The 22,174-nt window shown below is 30.5% G+C and overlaps 1 protein-coding gene across 3 annotated transcripts in view; it reads left to right on the forward strand.

Moving 5' to 3' along the window:
* Hel89B (histone acetyltransferase 1) overlaps positions 1-20,795 on the forward strand; it is a 779,777-nt gene extending 758,982 nt beyond the window's left edge. For all 3 annotated transcript variants that reach the window (XM_089593764.1, XM_089593765.1, XM_089593766.1), the window contains one exon: positions 20,558-20,795. In XM_089593764.1, the coding sequence (XP_089449890.1) occupies positions 20,558-20,761 (204 nt within the window). In that variant the 3' untranslated portion in view covers positions 20,762-20,795. The remainder of the gene's footprint in view (positions 1-20,557) is intronic.
* Positions 20,796-22,174: the final 1,379 nt, after the last annotated feature.

Raw genomic sequence — 22,174 nt, forward strand, 5'->3', positions numbered from 1 at the left:
AGTCAAGTATAATACGTATGCAGTACATATGTTCGGTAAACTACTTGCCAGTATGTAATGATCAACATATAAATATTTTGCCATATCTTTAATTTTACTCATTGTCTGCTCTTTTATGTCTTTTTTGACAATATTTTTAAAATTGATAATCTCACTAGTTATACCTTCAGATATATCAGCATTATATTTTTTTGTTAATCTTCTTGCAGCCGTCATCAGTTCCTCGTCAGTTTTATTCAAAACAGCATAGGAAGTTAGAAAGTTGAAAAACGAATTAATAGTATTCATACTACTGAATCTTTCTTGCAACTTAACAATCATTATATCTAATGATTTATAATAAATATTAATTTTAAACTTTTCTATTCAGCTGGAAAACCTGAAATTAATGGCCAATTCTTCGTGAAATCTTTTGATTCTTCGATTTCTCTTTTCTTTCATAACTAGATCTATTTGCCATGTTCATGCAATGACTTTTGCTTCGTTGAAAAATTCTTCAAATTCTTCCGTCGCAAATCCTTCAAATTTTTCAGTGCATTTTCAAGATAAATCACCGCTTCATCTAATTTAATATCTTTGTGCTCCAAAAGCTTGGCAACGTGATTGATGTGCTTCAGAACTTTGAATTGGAAAAGCAGAAAAATTTTAAAGTCAAAATTGCCGATTTTATTCTGTAACGACTTGGCATCGTCGATTTCTTTCTTTTTCTTAGAGACTAGTATAATTATTGTGAGGCTGTTGAGCAAACAAGCAAAATTATTTTCCAATGCTAATATCGTGTCAGATCTAGATGATCAACGAGTTGGGCATAATTTTTTCAAAGAATTTGGTATAATTCCTTTTTGATTAATGATCCCAGCATCCTTTAATTTCTTCCATCTCGGTAAATTCGAAAAAAAAAAATTTATAAGCCTCACTCACCGTGGCATAAAAAGTTTTTAACTCTGTGATATCCTCTACCTAGTCGTTTAAAATCAAGTTTAAGTTGTGATTACAACAATGCACGTACTCAGCATTTTTTTACTTTTCTTTAATTCTGGCTTGAATACCACTGTATTTTTCGCTCATGACACTTGCGCCATCATAGCCTTGTCCTCGACATTTTGTTAAGTAAATTTCATTTTATCTAAAAAATTTATCACTTCGTTTGTCAGATTTTTGGCACCTTGATCTTAAATTTCTATAAAACCTAAAAAACTTTCTTTAACACTTAATTCTTCAGTTGGTAAAATTTTCAGGTATCTTACAAAAATCGATAACTGATTAACTTTTGATACATCTTGAGTTGTATCCAGAATCAGAATCATCCAGAACTAAAAAATGGCGAGGCGTTTATAGCTATTACAATTTTATTTACAGTGAAATCTGCACTTATTGTTATTAATTCATTTTAAGTTTCAGGGCTTAAACGCTTTATTTTACTATCTAAGTAATTTAAATGACTTTTAAATAACGGATTATCTCGAGACAACAACTTCACTATTTTAAAAAAATTACCAGATGTACTGTCTATATCTTCATATTTTCTCGATGCCCTCTGAGCGGGATATTACATTTTGCTAAGGTTATAATAACATCCATAATTATTATTAATACCTCTTTCCATGATTCAGTTCGTTTGTTTAGTAGATTATCAAGGGGTCTGTTATTATTTATGAATTTACTGTATAATAAACTGGCATTTAAATTGACATTTGACTTTACGTGATCTTTAATTTTCTTACTCAAGCCTTGCTAATTGTTAATTTTTCCAGAACTCCAAGCGTTATGATGATATTGATTGTTTTTATCTGCAAACAGCCAACATGGCTCGCAATAAACACTGTTTAAGATTTTAGAATAGCAAAGCCAGCCTTTTTCAATTTTTATTCCCCAAACTGCTTTTGTATGATAATATTCAAAACTAAATGACCTATTATTTTCATTTTTTGAAAAAGGACTTTCGTCCACAATAGAGTTTAAAAACATTCCAAGATCAGTGTCAAGTAATTTTAATGGCAGAGCAACTAGATGAGTCGTGTTGTTGGAGCTATTATCTGATTTTTCATCAATTTTTGATTCTTGTCCGAGTATTTGAAAAGCTGGCTCAGCTTCATCTGTTTTTTAACAGTCGTTCTCTGCTGCTATATTGTTTTCGTTAACATTTTCATCCAGTTGGTTAACGGTTGCATTACGGTTGTTTGCACATGCCGCATTTTCAACAAGAAATTGCGTAATTTTTGGTAACTTTTGCTTTCGATTTTCTACCTCTGCTTTTCTCTTCCGATACTCAGCACCACTTGGACGGGTTTAAGCTGGATTTGACATTATTAATTAGCATGAAAAAATCTGGAGTCACTAGCAATGTTATTCTGCCTGCCAAAAAAATTAAATCATCAATATATAAAAGTTCTTTCGTCAATGGAAATTCAAGGCATACAAATACTCCAAATTATATTAATTTTTATATGAACAAGTGATCTTTTCTGATAAATAATTTGGAAAAGAGACGGTTAGACACTGTATATTTATAAGGGGTAATATAATGTTAAAATAAACTTTGAAAATAGCCTGCTGTAGTTGCCAATGCCAAAATAAATTAATTCAAACAATCACAAAGTACATTAAGCATAACAACTTCTTTACTTATGATACATGAGATCATCAAAAATAAAGAAGATTTCTCTCTTGCTCGGAGATTCTACTGGCTTTCCGCAGGATAATAACAGCTCAGCAGGCAAGCCGGCTGACCAGATAAGTGAGCATTAGTTAGGTTAGGTTGACGTCACTCTACCGGTAACAGTAACACGAGGCCTCGCATTTCAGATGTATAGTTTATTTGAGTTAGTTACCTGCATTTAATATTTTGTAGCTTGCTAAAACTATATATCCGTATGGGTCGTCCGGATGTGAACGATTCAGTTATTTTTTGCTCAGAATTTCAATTATTTACAGTGTAATATGAAATATCTTAGAGAACTGCAGTAGTGCAGTATATATTTATTCCACTTTCTCCTCTAACCTACGTAACCCTAAACAGCTGCGTGAGCATTTTAAACTCTGGATAAATTTCACATATTCTGTAAAAATAACTGTAATCTACTCTTAATATCAACACATAATGTAAGTAAAATTTCGTGATTGTCAATAATTATTAGAGGATTTTCGTTGCTAGCAAAAGCTTTTAGATCCTACTACTTTTTTCTCCACGCATCAACTGTCTAAAATCATAACAAAAGCATCCAGCTTATTACATGACGTCAATACTTACACCATTTTTTCAAAATTTTTTTACCTGAAAAGTGCACTCAATGATTTTTTAATTTCTTAGTAATAAAAACTTTTCGTTGACTTTGAAAAATAAATTGGTTGTCTAAGGTAACATAAAAACTATGAACAAGGTGAGCTGATGCGTAGGTTACATGCATGCCCTGCGTCATCCATGATTATGTGACTTCAAAAAATTTGAATTTCTTACCAACTAAGCTTACTCTTTTACAAAGACGTATATTTTCTTGTTTCACATAACATGTAAACGAACACTAATATAAAATATCAATACGTTATTGAAATGGAGCTCTTTCAGTCTCTCATAGTTGCATGGGGAGTTAAAGATCAATGCACACTTATACCTAACATTTACCGGGATTTGATTCCGATCTTCCATAACCGAGATGGATTTCGAGTACGAGTTTGGCCGTCATAAGGTGACCAGATTTTTGTTAATACAAACCGTAACTATACTATTATTGAACTTATTTACTGTAAATGAACGGTAAACATTACAACTAATGTTTATATTTATTTTATTAATACCATGACAATTTCACGCATAGAATTATTTAAAATAAGCATCTCCACTTTTGCGGAGATGTCACTAGAATGTAGAACTTTTATTTAAATTGAAATTGTCAACCGTTTTAAAAACTAATCTAATTATTTCGCTACAAAAAAACTTAAAATTTAGATTATTTATTGAAATAAGGTATAAGGCTAATGCAAACGAATTTGGCTCAATTGAGGCCAGCTCATTTAAATTTCTTAAGAATTTGAGAATTAAAACTTCTTAGAATTTTTTTTCTTGAATCTTATATGGAAATAAAATAAAACTTTTCTTGGAGAGCTCCTGGAAGGCGTAAAGCCTAGATGAGAGTGCGCCTCCTTACGCCCTTGACAGGCGTGCGCCTCCTCAGGCGGGGGTATTATTTACGCCAGTGGTTACCGTACAAAATGCAATGCATACATTTTTATTGACGTATAGAACAATAAAACATGTAACTTCTAACGGATCACCAGCTAGATTATGATATAATCGTAAGTTGTAAACGGCATTGCAATTACTAAGCTCTAATAGTAGAAAAATAATTAAAAGCAATGTGTAGTTTTAAATCAGGAGACGTGGTAGTTGCAAAGAGTGTTCGCAAAGATCATCCAAAAATGTCGATAGCAAAAGTTGTCAGTAAAATCTCTCCAAGAAGTTGCTTGATAAAGCTCGCAAAGAAAGGAGAACATAAGAGAAATTATGATGGTATAAGACGTTGGTGGGAGATAGACAATAATGTGCACAGTAATACTTAAAAAAAACCAGGCTAGATAGAAAATAATATAATAGGAAAATCAACCCGTTGAAAGACACTTGTGAACCGTTTCGTAGTTACTCATCGATTATATATATATATATATATATATATATATATATATATATATATATATATATATATATATATATATATATATATATATATATATATATACTTTTATGGAATAAGTATAGCGTTACAAACGTCTATGTATGTGTTTACATAAACATCTGTGTGATATCGCCTCTTGGCTTGTAAGTTTAAATTTAATAAACAGTTGGTCTTTAGCCTCAGCTAGGAGTAGTTAATTTACCTATCTCCTCTCCTGTTCTAGAGAGCTCACAGTATAAGTATGTCCTCCACATACGATAAAAAGATAGTATAATGACTAATTTTTTTTTCGTGTAATCATTTGTAAAGTTATTTAAACCATATTCTTTGCTTGACCGTTCTACGGACTTTCAAATATAGTTGTGTAAATGATCTTAGCCATGAATGTTCATGACACACAATAATATTTGCTTTGTACGTAATATACGATCACATTACAAAAAGAATCGTGAAAATTCAATGATTCGTAAAGTATGTACCATACCTATTAATGTTACGGCTTTAATATGTTGATTTTCAATTCTTAGTAATGTATATAAAAAGCAAGTGCCCAAATTTTATTACATGACACAAGTGTTTGCGTCTAAGATTATTGCAAAGCATTGCTTAAATTAAGTTAAGAGATTAATACAAGAGCGAAGAGGTGTCAATAATATTAATAGTCTGGTGAATGAAAGAAAATTGATAAGACGTAGAAAAAAGGATAGTTTAGCTAACAGTAAGAAGAACAAGATTCCCAAGGCACTAAAATTATGACAAACACCTAGATGTGGAAATGTAGAGAGAAATATAATAATGTAACAATGACAAATCGATTTTTGTTTGAATATTTTCAGAATTTAAAATTAAGTGAGTGCTTTTTAATAGTTTATGAACAGGTCAACAATTTGTTGCTAAGTTCTACTGAAGTTTTATCAAAGTAAAGCTGAAACGTGTATGTCAAGCTTAAGACAATATTCATGCCGTGAAAACAGCTATCAGCTGTATTCTTTGAAAGTTACAATAAAGCTAGAGATTGTTTACTGATTTATTAAGAGATGTGTTTATTTATTAATTGATTCAATGATATCTTTTTTATGTGTAATATTAATAGGTATAGCCGTTATTATACTCATCACCAATACAAAACTTATTATCGTCACCATTATCGTCAATACGATCAACATAATTTTTATTATTATCATATAGCTCCATCGTCCCTCCTTCTATCACCGATTGGTTCCCAAAAATATAATCTTATAAAAGTACAAGTTGCTGAGAATTGAAAATAAGCTGATTTAATATGTATTTCAATTGTCAACAAGGTAATAAATTGTTTATTGACAATTTACATGCTCCTTTCCATTGTTTGTATCTGTTTGTACAACTTGAAACGTGTGTCATGTACCAAAAGTAGTTGCTTAAATTTTTTTTTGCTGTTAGTATTCGAAAAAACAAATACTATTTAAAAACGTACGAATAATTTGAATTAAGTTGATGTGTGTGTATGTGTGTGCGTGTGTGTGCGCGCGCGCGCGTGTGTGTAACAGTAATAAAAAAATTTTTAATCCATGCGTATTTAATTATTATAAATTCTAATTAATTTTTTTTCTTTATTTTACCATGCATACATGATCTAATTAGGCATCAGTTGAGTGGGCTAAAAAAAATAAAATTAATTTTTGTTGCACGAAGAAAATGATTCAGACAGTTGATTCAGTTGTCTAATGATTTGTTTGGCTTTGCAACATTTTATGCAAATATACTGGAAGAAGAAAACAAAGCAATTTATTTTTGACAGTAATAGAGTTAAATTTATAATATTGATCATTTAACTTTAGATGTTTTAAGTAAAAAGTGAGTTTCACATGATATTACAGGCATTGTTAAAATATTATCATTAAACCAAATTTTAGTAGAAATCACGGTCAAATCAAGTAATAAACCTGAATAATAAAACTCATAGTAAAAAATTATAAACATTGATTATAAATGATTAAAATATATTAATTGAGAAACTCAAAAATTGCATTTTCTACTAAAAAAAATTCAAAAATTGTTTGAAAAATAATGTAATAGCAGCTTAACGCAGTGCAATGATCGTATTAAAATCTGAAACAATGAATAAGTTGGACATTTGTAATCCCCCAAAATATAAGCAAAACAATTTTCTGAAGTACACATGGTTAACTAAATTAAATTATCATGATTCGTAAATTCAATGGTACATTACTTAGTGCTTTCCTTGAGATATCTGGGTTAGATCACAGGCACTTAAAATATGATAAGTGTGATGAATACATATTAATTTATGCTTGTTTTTGATGAAATACCACGATTTGTAGACCAAATAGTACATCTCTAATTTTTCATTGAAATCTCTGAGGTGGATCTTACAAAATTAAAAAAAAAAAGTCTGACGAATATATTTTTATTAATGCACATTGTAAGCATTGTGTATACTATTTTAAACTCAACTAAATTTGATCTGTTAAAATAAATTTAAATAAATTTAAAAAGCATTTAGCAATACATTTAGTTGAAGTGTTGAATACGCTATTATTTTATATATTTAATTATTATCTTAAGTAAGAGTTGTGAAGCGTAGGCGCGTGGAGTGCGAAAGAGGGCAAAGCTACCCTAATGCACATGTATTTGTAGTCTATGTCAATTAAAGAAAAAAATAGATAAGTGATGCAATGTCTAGGAAGCTGCGAGCAGACGCCTAATGCTCAAACAAAGGGCAGAACCTAGATCTCTTTCGTCGGTCGAAGCATGAGACTGTGCATATACGAGTTTAGCTAGCTTGGCTCTCTTTCTGTTTATAAAGTTCCTTCATCTTCACTAAATTGAATTTACAGTTTATTGTCTATATTCGCTTATTTCTCTCAATCCATGAAACAAGACCTCACCATATGAACATAGTATCAGAGCATAGTGCCATGTAATGAAAGTGTCAATCTGGTACTAGAAAATAAGGAAAGAATTTTTTTTAAAGTAGACCGTTATTATTTAAGTGTGCTGTTAAATTTTAAAATTCAAAAGATGATGATCAAGTGACCGCGAATAATAAAAGTTCAAATCAAACAAGTGATTTTAAGATGGTGGAATATTCTATACCTGTTTTTGATGGTCAAGATTATGTTCACTGGATAAAAAGAATAACGCTGTTTTAAAAATTAAAAAAATGTGCAACAGTAGTAGAACAAGAGAAACTATCGATGGAGAAGAAAAATGACTGGGCATCAATGGATTTAAAAGCCATTAATTACATGTTTAGTGCTGTTTAGTATAGACAGAATTTCTATCTGATTTGGACACGGGATTCAAGATTATAAAAGAGTTTGAAGAAGTGTATCTAAAGGAATCAACTGCATGGCAGATACTAAGTCGTAAAAAATGAAAAAGAATTAGATTAAAAGATTACCAGAAATGATCAGTAATTTTTAGTGAATTCGAAAATCATAAATAAGTTAAAAGCTGCAGATGCTAAATAAAGAAGAATAGGAGAGTTGCATTATTTGTTTCGGATATAATCTGAATTGTACAGTTATATTGGTGATTTAATAGACACTTTCAAAGAAGAAGATTAAGTAGTCAGTAACATGATCCATATAATGAGATTAAAGGAAACTAAGAACTAAAGTGAAAGTGCGACTGTAAATGTAGAAGTGAATGCTTTTATGTCAAAGTTGAAAGGTTGCAAAAAACAACAAGAAAATGCTGTTACAGCTGTGGTTAAATCGGACATTTCAAAAAAGATTACCTGAATTTGAACAATGCTGGTTATGGAGGTTGAGCACAGAAGGGTAGGTGCCAACAGTTTTGTAGAAGTGATGTGCAGCAAGGATTGTCGAGAAATAGAAGTAGAAGCAAATACTCAAGTGAGCAACGAGGTAGAGGACACTCATGGTAACTAAAAGTGTGATAACAAGGCAGCAGCTTGTATGGTACTCGAATATAATTAGATAAAATTTAAGCAACGATTCTACCGAATTGCACATGTGCATAGAGATGACTATTACGGTATGACCGGACTTGTTTAAAGTATGGTCTTAAATGTTTTATTTTAATGTTATTCGTGGGTCTCTTAGGATTCAGCTCATGAGCTTTATATGTTCTTTTTAGTCAAGTCAAAATAATTATTTAAATAATATGGATGATTGAATCAGTGTTAATTTTAAATTCTTTAATTAAAACAACTTAAAACAGGTGTTCTTTTAGATACAGTCCATTCAGATTACTTCGCAGATTTTGATGTTAATTATATTACTGATGAAAAATTTAAATCTATCACTGACTGTTGTTACTGCTGCTTCGGAGTTCCCTAATGCTTCGTGCAGTAATTCCCAGTGATTACTTATGCTACACGAATGAGTTAGTAGCCTATAAGAGGTTGCGGTTTCTGCCTTCTCTGCAATCGCCGGAACTACTTTCAGTGGGCCTCTTTCATTATACCTCGCTCCTTAGTGTAGTCTGATGTAACTGATACTCTCGAACTGTACCCAAGTTGCTTTAGTCAACACGTTATGCCTTACGTGTATAAGGTACTCGCGAGTTGTGGAAGTCAAAAGTAGACTAAAACTTGAGAGGACAGGTGACAGACGTAAAAAGAGCAAATTTTCCTCTTGATGGTGAGTTCTTATAGCATCAGAGTGAGTAAAAAAGGCCTTTGGTTAAATTAGGTCAATCAATGAACAATGTTCTTGCAGACTGCGTTGACAGTTGCACGATGATGTTACGTGTTATGATTTTACATATTAGTAAATAACAATACAACAGTACCAATCGCATTTTTCTGACAAGTGCGATTGAATTTTTGGATCATTGATGATAAAAGCTCGCATCAGCAATATAAGAATGCCAAATATAAGTTCAATTGTGACAGTAAGTTTACAAATTTCGAAATTGATCCTTCTGCGGATTTTACAATTAATTTTGAATATAATGAAATAGTGTGTTAATTACAAATTTTAAAATCGGTGCTTTTAGAAGCGGACAATCAATGCGTAAGTAAATTATTCATTTATACATACAATACGATTTTTTTAATCATACATATAATACGGTTTCAATACATACGTGCATTCTCACAAAAAGGTTGGTTGTACCATATGTCAGCATATTATTAAACATTCACCTTAAAGCTATTACATACACGCATATAAATGACGTAGGAGCTCCTCTTATCATATAAGCTTGCTTTATATTCACAAAACGTCTTGATGAACGGATAGCTTTTAGGTATGATATAATTCGTATCAACTTGGGGTATAACAATAAAAAACAATTTAACTGTTTGCGAGCTCAAATATTTTTATTGCTAACAAAGTTACCGATCTTTAAAGTTCGTATTTACACATATTTTTCTATACATACCTTTCTTGTGGTGCTCATGCGCAATATCCACTAGTTATATTGTATACTACAAAAAGTAGTGAAACTCATGCATTGACAGTTTCACTTAATCTTATGTGGGAACGGGTGCTCCACGCCAAAAACGCGTATGAGCACTTCGAATTTGGTCTAGTTTAAAAAATCTCGGCTTCTAGAGCACGTAGCTATTGCTATTTCTTTTAATTAGAGTAGTTTACTAAAGTAGGAACAACAGGATTAATATGCGATAAAAATTTCTTTTGCACTTAACATTATTTAAACAAATTTAGAAAAATTTTTTTAAAAATGTCAAAAGTTTTTTCTTTAATTTACACGTTTTCAAGAGAATTCAAACAGCGTATTTTTCCGAAACAGTATTTAAGATTGGTTAGTAATTTGAGAATGAAAAAAAATAGAACGTTTAACTGTTTAATGATACAAAAGTACTAAATATGTTTCAGGGCTTACATTGTAGAGTCAAGTTCCATGTGAAAATAGGCTGAAAGCCGTAACGCTGAATTAAATTTTTTTTACATTTTTGTTAATTGCATAATGAATTTCAAAAAAACCATTTAATCGATCTTGATAAAATTTGGTGTGTTAGTTAAACTTAGCTTGAACTATATATTCGTACATTTATATCCAAAACAAACAATTTCTAGCATTTTCCCCAGAACGTTGAAGTACAAGTATGTTGTTTTGCCGTTTTATCTTATTTTGTAATTAGAATATTTAAATTTCCAAAATTTTTTATCAATTCCATCTCGTAGTTGATCGAATAATGAAAAAAACACTTTCTGTAGGAGTTTTTCTGCAAGTTAGTTCTAAGTATTGAAATATTTGTCGAACCATGCCAAAAAACATATCATGTTTGAAAAATTTAAAAGTCTTTGGATTTCCTCAAAATTTTCACACAAATTGAGTTGGTGCAACCTTACCATATTGTTTGTAATATTATTGTGAAATGATTCAAATATATAACTTAATGACATCAAGCTAATTCCGAACCATTTTACACTGGGTTACAGGTAGAAATGTAAGAAACTGTATTAAGAAATAGACTAGAGATTCCAGTTTTAGGGAACTGCTAGCAGACAATTTGCTCTCGAACAAAGGAAGTAATCTAGATCTCGTCTGCCTATTAAACCATGCGGTTTTGTATTGGCAAGAGTGTGAAAGAGTGAAAAAAGTTGTTTTAATTTCTATTTCAATCACTAGAAGTCAAACTATTCAAAAGTAATCTATGTGCCTTACTATCAGAATATAAAGAATTATAGGGTAGGGTTCATGTGACATAAAAGATGACAAAGAATTCTGGCTACTGATAGAAGATGGTTACAATACAAAAACTGTAAAAAATTTCGATAAAAGATGTTTTTTTCGAAACTTGAATAATTTACTGGGTTTAAAATTTTCTTTCTCATGATGATACGTAATACTGTAAATTGAAAGCGAGTTTTTTAACTTATGTAAAAAAAAAAAAAAAAAGTTATGATTATACATTAAATTAAAGTCACAATATATAAATGCCTGTAAGTAGCTGAGTATTTTATTTAAATTCCATGTACTTGTATGTATTTTCAGAATTTTTACGCATTCTTAATTTTTTACCTTTAACATAATTGTTTTTCCCCTTGTTACCCTTCTTTTCCGTTTCTTTGCAAAATATCTCTCAGATAACTTAGTCATCTATCCTACTAGGTACTACTTACATGGCACAGTGATTGTCTTAATCGCACTCTAGCTGTTATTGAAATTAATAAAAATATTGCTTTTACTAAACTATGCTACTTTCTACATTAACCTTGTAACAATTAATAGAGATTTTACCGTATAGTTTATAACCTTTTGTAGGTTATTCAAGGCCTTTGTATACCTTGAGTATGTATTTATTTTCTTATTGACTCTGTTTAATGACTCACCTTGTACACGAATTTCTTATAATTGAAACGGCCTTGACCTTGTTGCTACTTTACCGAAATATGGATCTATGTCTGCGTATGCACGTAGCATGTGAGACATTTAAATTTGGTGTGTGGTAATTGAAATTTGGAGTGTTTATATTATTTTATCACAATATCAGATTAAATAAGAAAAATTTATTTAGGCTGCATCAAACACGAAGCATAAGTAACACTATGAATGATCAATATGGTTTATAACTCTCCTGGAGATAATTAGGAAGGAAAAAGGACACGGTAAGACTGCTCATGGTGTCAGCAATGCTAGTGCTTTCTCGTAAACGATTTCGAAAAGGTTTTTGGGTGCCGATGAAAGGAGTTTTTATCTTGTGTTGACGTGGCTTCTTGGGTATTTCTTTATAAGATTCAGACGTTTGAGTGGCACGATCCGTTACTCGTTTATTGGGAACTTGTCTATGTTCACTTCGTAACGCTTCATTGATATAATTCAAATCGGTATTACTTTTGGGCGTAATTGTATGAAGAGTATTGAAGTCTTAATACCTATACACTGTACGTATTAAGCTATTTTAGTGTATCCACTGTAATAAAGCGTGTATTCACGTATGTACCGACAATTATAATAATCCTTTTGGATCACATACATGTAAATATTTATCGGTTTCAGTATCCTGTACATATAGACGCGTTGTTGTATACTATTAGGGATTATAGTCTTATGAATTCTTGTCTACATTATTTATACAAGCTATACTCACAATAACTGTGTCCATGCTTACGATTCAACTTAAGCTTATAGGTCTGCATAATTGTTCTTTATTAGTACGTAGAGAACTATCGCTTAGCATTGATTATTGTTCATACATAAAAGAAAAATTATGATTTGACGTACACTCAGTGGAACTCTGATCTGTCCTGGACCCTATTATTGAACAGTACCTCACGCCATAGTTCCCAAATAGGGTCCAGGACAGATCAGAGTTCCACTGAGTATACACTTGTGGTAATTAAATTATATATGTATATGTGTGTGTGTGTGTGTTTATGTGTGTTATTATTGATACTATTAATATTATTATTACTATTATCATTATTATTATTACTATTATTATCATTATTATTATTACTATTATTATTATTATCACTATTATTATAATAATAATTATTGTTATTATTATTATTATTATGGTAATTATTATTATGATTGTTAAGTATTCCAAAACACGGTTTTAGATTGTTAAAATTGAATTTTCCTCTTATTTCACTATGTTTAAAATTTTTCAAAACGTGTATGTCTAATCTAATTTTTTCGTCAATCGCATATGGCTCTTCATACAAATGCATCAATTTAGATATGACGCTTTTTTTTTGGTTAGAGAAATATAATTCCCTTAATAGCACTTTACCGTTTACGTTAAGTAAAAAATGTTTCTTGTTTGCATCATATTTTTCAGCGCGCTTATTCAATTTGTTATTCATTCTTATTCATGTACATATAATTTTATCTCTATATGCGATTTTTTTTTTGCTTACATGCCGTGAGCCAATTTTTTCAATATTGTTTGGGTTAAATATTGCAATGTGATTCCAATGGAGTCATTTCTGTGGTATCGTGGTCTGTGAAGTTGATTATTTCCTGGATATAGTTTATGCATCGTACACATGCTTTGTGTTTATTTGAGCAAAATGCTCTCATGAATCTTCTGATTTCACTATGTACTCGTTCTATCGAGTTCGATTCGGGATATCGGATAGATGAGAATATTGCTTTAACTTCATTTTCGCTTCATGTTTTAATTTATTCATTTATTGTGAATTGAATGCCGTGATTGCTTGTAATTTTTTGTGGAGATACATATTCCGGTATATAGTCGTTAAAAATCTTACTTATTCTGGTAGCCATAGTTGCCTTTTTAAAGGGTTAAAGACTAAGAATTTCAAAAATAAATCGATCGTACTGAATCGGTATTTGATGCCCCTTGTTGATGATGGAAAGAGACCGTAGAAATCAACAGAAAAATTTCGTGAGGTGTTGAAGGTTTAATTGGTTATAAGAAATCATTGTATCTTTGTGTTGAACATTTCGTTCTCTGGTATAAATCACATGTTTTTATAATTTTAGTACATTCATTTCGTAAATTTAAGTACTAGAAGGTTTCCATTACTATCTTTTTTTTTTTTTTACTACCGATGTGACCGTAAATTGTATGTGTTTTCGTAAGTATTAATCGTAAATTATTTTTTGGGATAATCAATTTTAGAGTGCTTTGAAATGTTTTGTAAATTATTTATTATTTATTTTATATTAATTTATTATGGGCATATAAATATGTTAAAGTTGCTTATAAACTTTATTACATCTTTCGTCATTGTTCTAAAACATTTCAAAGTTAGCTATTATTGGTTTTAACTCTTTAGATGGTGTAATAGATTTAATTGGTACTATAATAATTTCTTTTTTCTATTTATTAATTACTTCGTCTGGCCTGCTTGGAAAATCTGCTACATTATTATCTTTACCCGAAATAAGTTTAGGTATAATGTTATAGTTCTTCAACGCTAAGTTCCATCGTTGTTATCTTGAATTTCCGAATTTACAATTTTGTAAAAAAGAAAGAGATTTGTGATCGGTTTTTAAGTATATATTTTACGTGCCCCAAACAGATACGTGCGTAGTTTTTTGACCCCCCAAACGATTGTGAGCATTTCTTTTTCAGTAGTTGAATAATTGAGTTCACTGCCATGTAATGTTTGACTAACAAAAGTAATAATTTGTTCTTGATCTTTATTATTGTTTTGTGATAAGACGGCGGCAATCGCCGTATCACTTGCATCCGTGTGTAAAATAAATGGTTTACTGAGGTTTGCAAATTTCAAGATAATATTCTCATTAAAGATATCTTTCATTTCTTCAAATGCACTTTAATATGTTTCGTCCCATTAAAAGTTTTTTTCTTTTCTTAGTAAATCCAGTAGTGGTACCGTATAACTTAAGTAATTTCTTACAAATTTTGAATAAGAATTAGGAATTTCAAGAAATGCTTGCAATTGTTTTAAATTTTTTGGAGGTAAAAAATTTTTTATTGCTGTAATTTTATCAGGATCAGGTTTGATTCCCTGTGATGATAAAATGTGTCCAAGAAATTTTACTTTTTTTTGTGCGAAATTGGATTTTTTGAAATTTAACCTTAAATTGTGATTTTCAATCCTTTCAAATAGTTTTCTTTAATAATCAATATGTTTATCAAATGGTGAGGAGGTAACAGCTATATCATCTACGAAAGTAATAATAAAATTCTCCAAGTCATAAAATATTTCGTGTAATCCGCGAATTAAAGCGGCACCACTGATTTTTATCCCAAATGGTGTGACGTTAAATTCATATACATGATCATTGAATTTGAAGGCAGTAAATTTTTTACTGTCTTCATGTAAAGGGATTTGCCAATAACTGCTTCGAAAGTCCAATCTAGAGATACAATTTGCATCCCTGCAACGCGGGAATAGTTCTGCTTTCCCAGGAGGAGTTTCATAATAATTCAATAAGCATTTGTTTCATTCTCTAGTATCTTGACATAATTAAACTGTTTTATCTTTCTTTATTACAATTCTGAACGGATTAATGTAGGGGCTCATCGATTTACGAATCATACTCATTTCCAACATTCTTGAAATTTTAATATTTACTTCATTCCTATATGGAAAAAGTACTGGGTAAGGTTTTGTAAATAATGGCAAATCATCTTTTATTTGTAATTTATATGTATAGGATACGTTAAAGCCCGGCTTATTTTCAAATATTGATTTATAATCAAGGATAAGGTTTTGTAAATGTTTTGATTATTCATAGTTTAAATGCGAATATTCTTTTAATTTTTTATTTATCCTCTCTTCTTTGAGGTTTAAAAGTCATCTGTGGGCTCTTCTCCATTCTGATGTTCATATTGTTCATTGGAACTAGAACTCAAATCATATAAATTTGTCAGCACGGTTTTTGTATCCCTCCTCCCTTCTTTGTGGAGCCATTACGAAGACTATATTGATCATTCGAAAAGGCATATTACCTGACCCAGTGTACCTCATCATTGTTTTCATTATACTCGGATATTATTAATGTAGAATATTCAGAATATTCGGAAGGTTTATATTTCCTCAAATAATATTCAATTATTTGTTCTTTATAATTTTTTGACAGTTTGAGTTGATCATCGTAAGAGTTATAACTATTTTTATTTGTTTTCGTGCATCGTGCCCTAAAATATACGGTACTACGAATTAAGATACTACAAGATAAATCAAATCAAAATCCAAGCTCCCAGTTTCCGTATTAGCTTATATTTGTTATTTCAATTTTGTAGATTTCATGCCTGCTGCTCCTTTAATAATTTTTCCCGTACCGGGTAATGTTTTGTATAGTTTGAAGCTTCAGAGTTTTCCATCACAAAAGTTTTGTGACACGCATGTTATTTTATTTGCTGTGTCAACAAGCGCTCTGATCTTGACTCCCTTTATTTTTATTTTTATTTTTGGGCATTTAATATCAGCGTACATGGCGCTTTCTGGATAAATATCGAATAGTAAATATTTTGTTGGATCTCCAAAAATTAAATTTATCATTAGGGTTTTTATTTTTCTTAACAACACTAAGCTTATGTAATGTTTCAATTTTTATTTTGTAAATATTTTTGGAACGTAAATTAAAAATACATGCAATTTTTTTTTACTTTTTCAAAGTTGTAATCATTATTTTATTTTCGACGTTGTGATGACAAGTTAATGTTCGAGTGTACTTAGTAAATATAAAGCTAGTCGCCAGCATCTAGGTGAAACTCCGATTCGTTTCCCGAACTTTTATCATTCTATAATAAACTTTTTAACATTTCGTCGTTGTATTGTTGCTGCTGCATATTGTTAATATCGTTGGTTGAAATCTTTTTATTTACGTCAGCATTACTAACACATTGATTATTATTGGGTTTTTGTTCTCATTCAAAGATTATATTCTTATTAGGTATATAAGTTTGTTAACTGTGTACATGAGTATCGATGCGTTGGGTTCGTGTTCGTGGGTTTCAATTACGTTAAGGTATAAGAGATATTTGGGCTGATGAGCGTGATTGTTCAAATACAGAATCTTCCTGAACAATATTTATCCGGTATTGTTTATTATACTCTGCTTGAGTAGTTTGTGTATAATTTGCTTGGGGATTGGTAAATTATTGGGAGTTTGGCTAGTTCAGTTGATGATTTGAATTGTAACGATGATTTTTAACATTATTTTCTAGGTAATTTTGGACACTAAATTTTACCGGTGTTTCAAAATTTTTTTGTTTTTTATCTTCTTCATCGAACTCAGCCAAGATTTTTGAAAGTATTTTACAAGTATTAACATTTTGACATACAAGTGCTCGACGTATATCTTTATCATAATTATTTTTTAAATTGTCAATTAATTCCCAATCAATATTCGTAATTCCTACATTACATGCAAATCCCATAGTGTGAGTTGCATTATCTACCTGTCGTAACTTACCACCGTTAATATATTGACCAAAATCAATTTTTTGTTTTACTGCACCTTGTACATTTTCATTCTTATATATTTCTTTGAAACATTTTTTGAATCCTTTATATGTACTTTTTTCCGACTGATGTAAATACCACGACTCATGGGCGTTATTTTCCAAACATTGATTAATGCAAATTAAAATCTCACGATCTTCAATACTATATAACTTTTGATAACTATTAATTTCTTTTCGAAATTTTATTGGTCATTCATAATCTAAGCCTTTATGTTTAGGAAATACCACCGGAACTTTAGGGCTAGTATGATTTCTATTGTTTCGGATTTTCTCGTTTATTTTAATAATTTCATTTTGTAATGCATCATTTAGTACGTCAGTATCTTTTGATAATTCATCCATTGTATTTAGTAATTGTTCATGTAATTTTTTGAAATCGTGTGTTTGAATCATATTCTCTTCTATCTGCGATACACGTGTTCGTAATTCTAGGTCTGTAGTAGGTGATTCGTGTTCAAGGATTCTTAATTTTTTTTGTAATGCTTTGTTTTCGATTTTTCGAGATTTTATGTTTTTTTCTTGAGTAGTGTAATTAACGTTTAACTCCCGTGTACTGTTTTTAAGAGTGTCAATTGATTTTCCATTCTTTTTTTGCCTTTCTTAATTCTTGGGTTAATCCTATCGGTTCATCTCGAGCAAGAATTTTTATATTATAATCAATGCCTTCCTGATTTTGCGATATTAGTTGTAATTCTTCCGCCACGGCTTTTCCTATCACCACTTTATTCATTTTACTATATCTAATGGTTCGTTTTCCAAATTTTTCTCTCACTTGCTGAAAATATCAAACGGCTTTTTATTTTTCGACATTTTATTGAAAAATTAATTATCTTGTAATAGGTTGCTATCGTAAAAACACGTTTATAAATGTGTTTTACGAGTCCCGCTTGTCGAGCGCCAGATATAAGCTTCTATAGCTGATTTAAGGCCTTTGTATACCTTGTATACCTTGTATATTTTGTATACTTTGTATACCTTAAGTATGTATATATTTTCTTATTGACTCAGTTTAATAACTCACCTTGTTCACGAGTTTCTTAGAAATAAAATGGCATTGACCTTGCTGCTACTTTACCGAAATATAAATCTATGCCTGCGTATTCAGGTAGCATGTGAGACATTTGAATTTGGTGTGTATTAATTAAAATTTAAAGTGTTTATATTATTTCATTACAATATAAGATTAAATGAGTAAAATTTATTGAGGCTGCATCAAACACGGACAATAAGTAATACTATGAATGATTTATATATTTTCTAACTCTCCTGGAGAGAATTAGGAAGGAATAAGGACACGGTAAAAATGCTCTTGGTGTCAGCATCGCTAGTGCTTTCGTGTGAACGATTTCGGAAAGGTTTTTGGGTGCCTATGAAAGGTGTTTTTATCTTGTGTTCCTCAAGTTGATTCCTTTTCACGGAGATTTGTTTTCTCTGTTATCTTTTCGTTGATTCAATGGTGGTTATCCTAATCACAAGATCGTGACCAATATGATTTTTGCGAAGAGGAGTAAAGGAAAGGTATGATTCAAATGGATGGAAAAACGAAATTCAGGGTACGAGCCCAAAAGTCATCTCTATTTTATTTATATGTATATATAAGTACCAAAAGCAAACATGAGAGAAAAGTACTCCAAAAGTAAAGTTAAATTTGTTGTTTATTAAATTTTACCTATCTTAAAATATTACAAGAGGAACCTATCTCTTACAATGATGTATAAAGCAAGTTTCATGCGACATAAATACGTTCGTTTGGGGTTACAGAAGGACATTGCACTACAGCGTACGAGCCTACCATTCGCTATCAACGCCTTGCTGGAACTGCTGCTCTAAGCTGATTTTCGCTCGTTCATCACCTCGGTTTTTTCCCACTTGGTACAATGCCTCTCCTTCTTTTGTAGAGGGGAGAAATTTCAGTTTTACACTTTGTGAACGAAATTCTCCGTTATAAGTGGGTCAGACATTCGTTTTCCTTGAAAAGGAAGCCCCTGGAGGTCAAAGCGCAACCATTAGAATCTACTATTTATTTTTAATAGTTAAAAATTGGTTTTGTGACATCCTTGGTATGTATGTCATAGATAAAGCCTGGAAAAAAAATCTGTTATTTTTTGACAGAATTCAAACCTACGATCCCTTGAGTTTCTCTGACTAGGAGGCTAGCATGCTAACCACTAATAAACGTGAATTTCAATATGATTTTTATCTAAAGTACTATCGATAACAATGTTTAATATATAAATTTAATACTCAGTTCCAGACTTAACTAACTTAATCTTACTTTTTCTTTAGACTTACAATTTTTAAGCTGACAACTGCATGACTCTCAAAAAATTGATTTTCAAGCTTTTGTACTGAGAAGTTTCTCACGTCATTGGCACCTCATCTAAACGGCTACACTATGTCTCGCTTTGGAAGTTGTCTGGCATCACATATAATTTTTTTATTTACGTTGAAAAAATATCACACAAATAGAAATTACAGCTCCAGAGCAGACTTTTACGGGTGCTCTTGGCTCAAAATCAAGTTTATACGATTTCGCTGAAAAAAAAAAAAATTTTTTTTCAATTTTGCTGTAACACAAATAGTTAAAGTCTTAAAGAGTAGGTATCAACAATTTTTCTTTTAGCAACGCCTATGTTTAAGAGACTACATTTTTTATTTTATTTTGTAATCTTGTCCATAAATTTTAGCTTATACTAGTCTTTGAAACTCGCTTCTACGCTAATGCTAACCAATTTTCTATACAATAATAGTCTCAAATCTTGACATCACACAGTCATACTCATAAGACAATCGTGAAAAGTACCTAATAAAATAGAATTCTCAAACCTAAGGGCACTTTTTTTCTTAAATCGACTCAAACTACGGAGCATACTGTTTTGATTAGTCTTAAATAGAACTATGAAACAAGATTGTACATATGTTGTACGATATATATCGCTAAAAATTTATTTTTGAAGTTTAATTTTCTTATTTAAATACTTAAATACAATGTATCACATAGTAACACAATTAAAACTAATTTCAGCTATTAGATTTATTTACATTAAGTCAAGAAAAAGAGCTAAGTACTAATCATACTGGAGAAGATGAGTATAAAACAAAAGTAAGTGGATCATCGAGCATCAAGCGCTCCCTTTTAGAAAGTTTACCTGAACTGTGGGAACCAAATCAGTACGACGATGAATATGATTTGGATGTATTTTTGTCCACTTTTAAAGATACTTGCTAAGAAACTACAAGAAATTCAACTAAAACACTAATGAGCCAAGTATTTGGTTGCTCAAGATTTGAATAAATGTAAAATAATAAAATAATTGTTTAATATAATAATCTTATACAAAAATACACTTGTTAATGTACATACTTTGCTATTGCATATTGTAAACTCCTTTCTTACTCTTCTTTACCATGTAATGTTACTGGTTTAGGGGATTGCCACAGCCGCAACACAAGTAGACTGCTCGAAATAATTGTTTACGTACTTCCCACTACAAAAATATTTTCCGTATCGTATACATGACGTGAAATTATTGTGTAGTATTATAAAGGTTTTACAAGTATGTTACAATGTTGGGCCAAAATATTAAAAAAGTAACAAAGTAATTTATTAAACTTATATTATAAAACGCGTATGAGCACTTCGAATCTGGTCTGGTTTAAAAAATATCGGCTTCTGGAGCACGTATCTATTACTGTTTCTTTGAATTAAAGAAGCACATAGAAATAGGAACAATTTTATACATATGTGTTAAAAATTCCTTTTACACTAAAAATTTCTTAAACAAATTTAGAAAAAATATTAAAATAATCTCAAAAAATTTTTTTTTAATTTACACGTTTTCAAGAGAATTCAAACAGCGTATTTTTTTAAACAGTATCAAAAGTTGGTTATTAATTTGAGAATACCACAAATAACTATTTATCGACACGAAAGTACTAGATATGTTATAGGGCTTATATTATAAAGCCGAGTTCCATGTGGAGATATGCTGAAAGCCGTAACGTTGAATTAAATTTTTTTTTTAAAGTTTCGTTAATATATTTGGTGTATATATTATATATATGACGTGAAATCATTGTGTAGCATTATAAAGGCTTAGCAAGTGTATTGCAATGTTGGGCCAAAATATTAAAAATGTTTCAAAATAATTTATTAAATTTATATTCTTTTGAATATTCATTGTGATAAAATTATAGGACCACATTAAATAAAAATGTATATAGAGTATTTACCACTTTAAGTTTTCACCCTTATAATATTTTCTTAAAGTAAAATCATTCTGAAAGATCTTCGCAGTAGGTCAAATTTGACGAGGAACCTCATGGTGCCGTAGAAAATTAACGAGGAATCAACCACTTTGGAGACACAAATTGGATTTTACTGAAATAATTTTGTTACGTTAGCAATAATAATCAAATTTAAGTCTATTAGTTTTTATTCATAGTTAGGCCTTGTGTTACATGAATATTGATCTTGTCTATAATTAAAAATTTATACTAAAAAACCAAATTATTTTAATACTACTCCTGTATGGTGACTTGGCGTTTCAAATCACCTCTGCAGTTTTGCTGTATTTGCTATACCGCTATGATGCTATTGTATTTATTTTATTAATGCATGTCGATGATTTTCTTTAGTAAA

Source organism: Copidosoma floridanum, unplaced genomic scaffold (genome assembly GCF_036245765.1).
Source record: "Copidosoma floridanum isolate Cflo_tuat_1 unplaced genomic scaffold, Cflo_Japanese_pri ptg000020l, whole genome shotgun sequence".
NCBI lineage: Eukaryota > Metazoa > Arthropoda > Insecta > Hymenoptera > Encyrtidae > Copidosoma > Copidosoma floridanum.